Source organism: Impatiens glandulifera, chromosome 8 (assembly GCF_907164915.1).
Source record: "Impatiens glandulifera chromosome 8, dImpGla2.1, whole genome shotgun sequence".
NCBI classification, from domain to species: domain Eukaryota; kingdom Viridiplantae; phylum Streptophyta; class Magnoliopsida; order Ericales; family Balsaminaceae; genus Impatiens; species Impatiens glandulifera.
The window spans coordinates 9,918,796-9,924,795 of record NC_061869.1 but is presented as its reverse complement, the minus strand read 5'-3'; the positions used below and the strand labels follow the sequence as shown (position 1 = coordinate 9,924,795).

General features: G+C 28.1%; 1 protein-coding gene across 1 annotated transcript; it reads right to left on the bottom strand.

Moving 5' to 3' along the window:
- Positions 1 to 1,307: 1,307 nt before the first annotated feature.
- Positions 1,308 to 3,948, bottom strand: LOC124912089 (ferredoxin--NADP reductase, root-type isozyme, chloroplastic-like). Its single transcript, XM_047452648.1, has 5 exons — positions 3,792 to 3,948; positions 3,659 to 3,718; positions 2,743 to 3,078; positions 2,177 to 2,396; positions 1,308 to 1,961 (listed from the first exon to the last, which is right to left on the bottom strand). Exons 1-5 carry the CDS (start codon positions 3,813 to 3,815, stop codon positions 1,462 to 1,464), a joined length of 1,140 nt encoding a protein of 379 aa, XP_047308604.1. The 5' UTR covers positions 3,816 to 3,948; the 3' UTR covers positions 1,308 to 1,461.
- Between the last annotated feature and the right edge of the window lie 2,052 nt (positions 3,949 to 6,000).

Below are 6,000 nucleotides of genomic sequence, written 5' to 3'. Positions count from 1 at the left end.
TATATCCAAATTAACCACAGCTCTCGACCCGGCAATCCGGACACTTTAAAAATTAAGTATCATTATATATATATAGATTAGTTAGTTAAAAAGTTGAACTTATATTGTTAAAATGTCACGCGTTTATCAAATTTTGGGTTGAATTTAAAATATAAAGTGTTATTAGCCTAGTTGGTTAAAAGGTTGTACTTGTTTTGTTAGGTTGCAAATTCGAACCATACCTATAGCATTTTAAATTTTATTTTTAACCGTTTTAAGTTTATGGACGAGTCAACCCACAATCCGACCTAAGTATCCATTTACTCTCACATATATCCAAATTAACCACAGCTCTCGACCCGGCAATCTGGACACTTTAAAAATTAAGTATCATTATATATATATATAGATTAGTTAGTTAAAAAGTTGAACTTATATTGTTAAAATGTCACGCGTTTATCAAATTTTGGGTTGAATTTAAAATATAAAGTGTTATTAGCTTAGTTGGTTAAAAGATTGTACTTGTTTTGTTAGGTTGCAAGTTCGAACCATACCTATAGCATTTTTAATTTTATTTTTAACCGTTTTAAGTTTATGGACGGGTCAATCCACAATCCGACCCAAGTATCCATTTTACTCTCACATATATCCAAATTAACCACAACACTTCACTCGGCAATCCGGACACTTTAAAAAACCAAGAATCATTATATATATATATATATATATATATATATATATATATATTAGTTATTTCGGATGGATTTAATTCGGATTGAATTAAGTTCAAATTTTGAATTTGATTAAAATTATTCAAAATTTTCAAATAAAAATATATTATTTGAAAATATATTTTTCAATTATATTATTTTTTCCCGCATCATTTGAACAATAATTTATATATTTAATTTTTTTAATCATTAACTAAAATATTAGAGGCTTAGCAAAAAGAAAAATAAATAAAATATTATTATAAATAAACAAAATTAATTATAATTTAATGATAATTTATTTTTAATGATTTATAAAAAAAGATGTGAATTAAATTATTTAATAAAATAAATAAATTTATTAAATAAGTAGATAAAAAAATATTAAATTGAAAATATCCAAATTATATCAAATTAATCGTTTTAATTAAATATGAAGAAACTAAATAAATGATAAAAAGTAATAGATAAACATAAATGAAATTTTATTGAAAAGAGTGAATCACAAAATTCAACCCTTTGTTAGAAAATTGAAATATGTGCTTTGAAATAAGTCTATAGATATTTCCACAATTATTAAACAGAATTAATCTACTAATAACAAAATTATTTATCATGTCAAGAACACAATCCTCATCTTCATAACAACATTATTTGAAAATCAAAATCAAATCAAACTACAACAATCTTACCCTTGTCAAGTTTTCTCAACCCATTTGAGAAATCATAAAAAACAAGCTGATCATAATACAATAAGTAATCTTACAATAACTTAGTAAACTTCAACATGCCACTGTTTGTTCTTCTTCAACTGAGACAGTTTCGCCTCCCAGCTTTCTCCCCTTTCCTCGGCCACCTTCTTCAACGTATCTTGAATCCCAGGCATCATCCCTTTCAGCCCGCAAAAGTATATGTGTGCTCCCCCATCCAACAGTTTGAAAATCTCGTCGCTGTATTCCTCGATCTTGTCCTGGACATACATCTTTCCCCCGTTCTTGTTCTTTTGTTCTCGACTCAGAGCACGGTCAAACCTGAAGTTGTCTGGATAGTCTTGACGATATTTTTCGAATTCTTCGTCGTAAAGAAGACTGTCATTATTCGCTACCCCGAGAAACAGCCAAGCCAGACCTCCGAACTTGAAGTTGGGGACTGATTCCATGAACATACGTCTCAGATAGCCTCTGAATGGAGCCACACCCGTACCAGTAGCGATCATGATATGGGTCGCATTTGGGTCATCTTCGGGTAAAAGCATTATCTTACCAGAAGGACCTGTAAAATTGAATTTCATTTGTTATGAGAAAAACTTGGATGATAGGTCTAAGGGTTGGATGTGTATAGTTGCAAAATTCTTATTGAGTGGATCAAGTTTTCGTGTGATTCATCATTTTACGAGTTTGATCCAGATAAGAAGCTAATAATAGTTGTTATGTTTATGCAGTTTGAAGCAAATTTCCAGGGTAACCTATAGAGTTAAAAGGGCTCACCAGTTAGTTGAATTTTGTCGCCAGGCTTTGAATCACAAAGGAAATTGCTGCATATTCCTTTCTTTGAGGGGTCTTCCTTCCCGGTCTCAGGATCATAGTAAACAGCTCTTCTCACACACAAACTTGCTGTCTTTCCATCAAAGAAATCCCCGTACCTAGTCGATGCGATTGAGTAAAGCCTGACAGCATTGGGAGCTCCCGGTTTTTTGGGGTTTTCGCCCTGTAAACACGAGGGAATAAGTAATATGTCAAACCTCCAAGCTCAAGAACACATTTTTTTATATACACAAAAGTTTGAATCAAATAGAATTTGTCTATATCAAGTCTTAGGAGTCACATGACGTGGGTTACAATCCAATCAACAATCAACTCACCAATCATCGATATATCATTCAAATCGTCATCATCCAAAATATCATGGTGTTAAATAAGGTTATATGGAAATTGCAATTGGTTTTCAAATAACCCAGGCCTAAAATACGTGAGTTGTTAATTGAACAACTACAAACCATTCAATTAGCAGAAAAATTGTTATGCAATCCCACTTAAAGTCAATAATAACTTACAGGAGGAATAACACCATAGCTCTGTCCTTCCCAGTATGGGGCATTGCCACCATGATCAATGATAACATGGCAAGTTTCACCAGGAGCGTTTTGGCCTACAACTCTCTCAACAGAGACAATGGTTGCTGTGTATGGTTCCTTTGGCTTATGTGTGTTCAATGGAGGCTCATTTGCATCTTCTAGTGATAAAGGTGAGACTGCAACCTTTGGTTTGCTGGCTTGTTGCACAGACATGCAAACTACTGAAGGATTCCTTGACCTGAATGTATATATGGAATTGGAATCCAATGATAATGCAGATCTCCTTGATCCATTGTTGAAGCTTATACTTTGTGTCTACAAAAGAAACAATCATATCTTAGGCGATAAATTTACTATAAAACAGACAGATGATGATGCAGTTCATCAAATGTACCATTTTTTCAATAAAACTCTACAATTAACACAAGAATCGTGCTATCCTAAAGTTAAAACAAGTAAATTGATCACACAAAACCGATGATTGAGTTCATCAACTCAAATGTACCATTGATATAAACAAAAATTTGTGTATAACCTAATTACAATTAGAGACTTTATGCATTCTGATAACTTTGGAAATGAACCTTAACATTATTAGCAGAGTTTAACATGGTGAGATTAAAGCATAAGTTTGACAATTCTTCAAGATTCAATCAAGAGTTTTAATCTAATGACCATGCATTCTGAATTACTTTCATGTCTAGCGCTAAACAACAAGTTAATTGATGGAAAACCACATGTTTCCAAAAAAATCATTGTTATTAGCTAAATTTCACATCGGAGCCTTAAAATCTCCGCCAGCTTCTAGATTCACAAACAGAAAACACGAAACATCACGAAACATCAATTCGAAATGAATAATAGATATAACGGAGAGATATAATCGATTAAGAACCTTAAACACGGATCTCCTGAGGAAAGAAGAATCTCCGTTGATAGGAACAGCTACGCCGATCTGAAGAAAATGAAATTCGAATCATATCAGCAAGAAACAATAAGAAATCTAGGAAGAATCGTGCGAAAATAACCTGAGAAACAGCTGATTGAGCCATGATCGATGAATCTAAACAATGTTCTACTGATTGATTGACTTCAAAACACAAACTATATATCTATGATCTCTCGCTTCCCTCTATTATATCGCAGTATTGAATTTGATTTCGTCTATTGCATGTAGTGAGAGAGAAAGATCTGCTTAGGGGTCTGAAAGGGTTTTTCATCCCTTCGAGTGATGCAAGGGACAAATTAGTAATCATCCCTTATTCCTCGTTTGGCTTTCACTTTCCAAATATGAATTGACATGTGACATCTTAAGCCTAGTTTGAAAGAGATTGTTTTGATGTATGAGTTATTTCAAATTATATTCAAAATTAAATTTATTTAAATTGTTTACTAAATATTTTTAAAAAAATACTTTCTTTTTTTTATAATATTTTAAGAAAAATAAGAATATTTTGATACTTTCTTTATTAAAACTAACATTTTAAATTAATTAAAAATAACTCAAGGTCAAACTAATTTAAGGCTTCTTTAATATTTGATTATTTTGAGGGTGGAAATAATATTATAATATGATTTTTATGAATTATATAAATAGAATCATTAAAATATTTTAGTATTTAATATTTTTATAATATTATAATATTATAAAAACATTTTAGTGTGTTTTTTTATGAAATTAAATAATTGATGGTTGATAGGATTAGGGCTGATTTGGTTTGATTTAAAATGTATTTTTTTCAAAACAAATGGTATCAAATGATTTTATTTAATTTAAAATTAAATTTATCTAATTAAGTTACCTAAATTATTGTTGACAACATTGGTCAAAACTAATTTGACCTAACACAATTAGTTAAAGATTATAGGTATTACACTATTACGAGTAACAACTAAACATATCGTCATCATTTAATCAAAACTATATAATCAAAATTAGAGATTATCTAGATTTGATTTTAACAATTTCTTTCATTTTTAGACTTTTTAATGAAATAACGTTAAGTTGTTTTCCAAAAAATAATTGAACATGCATATTTATCAAAACCGATTCACGAATACCTATATTAAAATAAAATAAATATACAAAATTTACAAACTAATGGGAATACCGATTTAAATAGTAAATTTATATACTTAAAATTTTATCTTGTATTATTAAAAATGTAAGAATAAGACAAATTTTTTTATATAAACTTTTACATATTATTTAAGTTGTAATTTTATTCTTTCTAGAATAAAATTAATATATTATAAAATCTAAAATAATATCTTTAACTAGCTCTCATTCAATATAAATCATTATAGTATCGATTAAAAAAAATCTTCTATCTTATTTTGTTAAACAATTTTTACACGTTTCATAACTGTAAATAATTTTTCTATAGTGGCTTTATATAGTGGCGGTAGAAACTTATAAAATCAAAACAAGTCGAATCAATATATTAACTTATTTATTTCAATTAATAAGCGACACAATTCATTAGTGACATATTTTGAAATTCTGATTACAAGAAACATTAATTTTATAATGTCGAAATCGTGATCTCAAATAATATATTTCTTATTCACTAAAGTCTTTTTGGATAACATTTTTCAGCCAATTATAAATATTTTTTAACTTCAAATGATTTAAAATTAATTTTAAAGTCTAAATCTGAACTTAAGTATAAATAGCTCTAATATTTTATCACTAAATTTGAGATTCTAACTCTAATATTTTATCACTAAATTTGAGATTCAACTCTATTACTTAAAAATCTATCACTAAAAAAATTATCCATTAATAAAAAAACATATTTATTTTAATATATATATATATATATAACTTTTAAAAATCTATTTTATAAATATATATATATATATAATTTATATGTATAAACATTAATATATAATATAATATTATATATAATACAATATTAAATTTATACATATAATACTTTTAGAAGGTCTCAAATTTATTAACTGATGAAAATATGTTATTTGTATCTCTAACTTAATTGATGTTTCATTTGATATAAATTATGGTATACACAAACACCAATTAACTTTTCAACCGGGTTGATTAGTTATGTGCTTTTTCTCTTAAGACCAACCTGATCTCATGAAACCAACCATTTCGCTTTTCAAAATATATTTTAGTGATAAAACAATGAATGACAAACTTTAAATGTTGTAAAAATAACCATTTTTTATGTCTATAAATCAATTATTAAGACAGTATAATAAAAAGAAAGA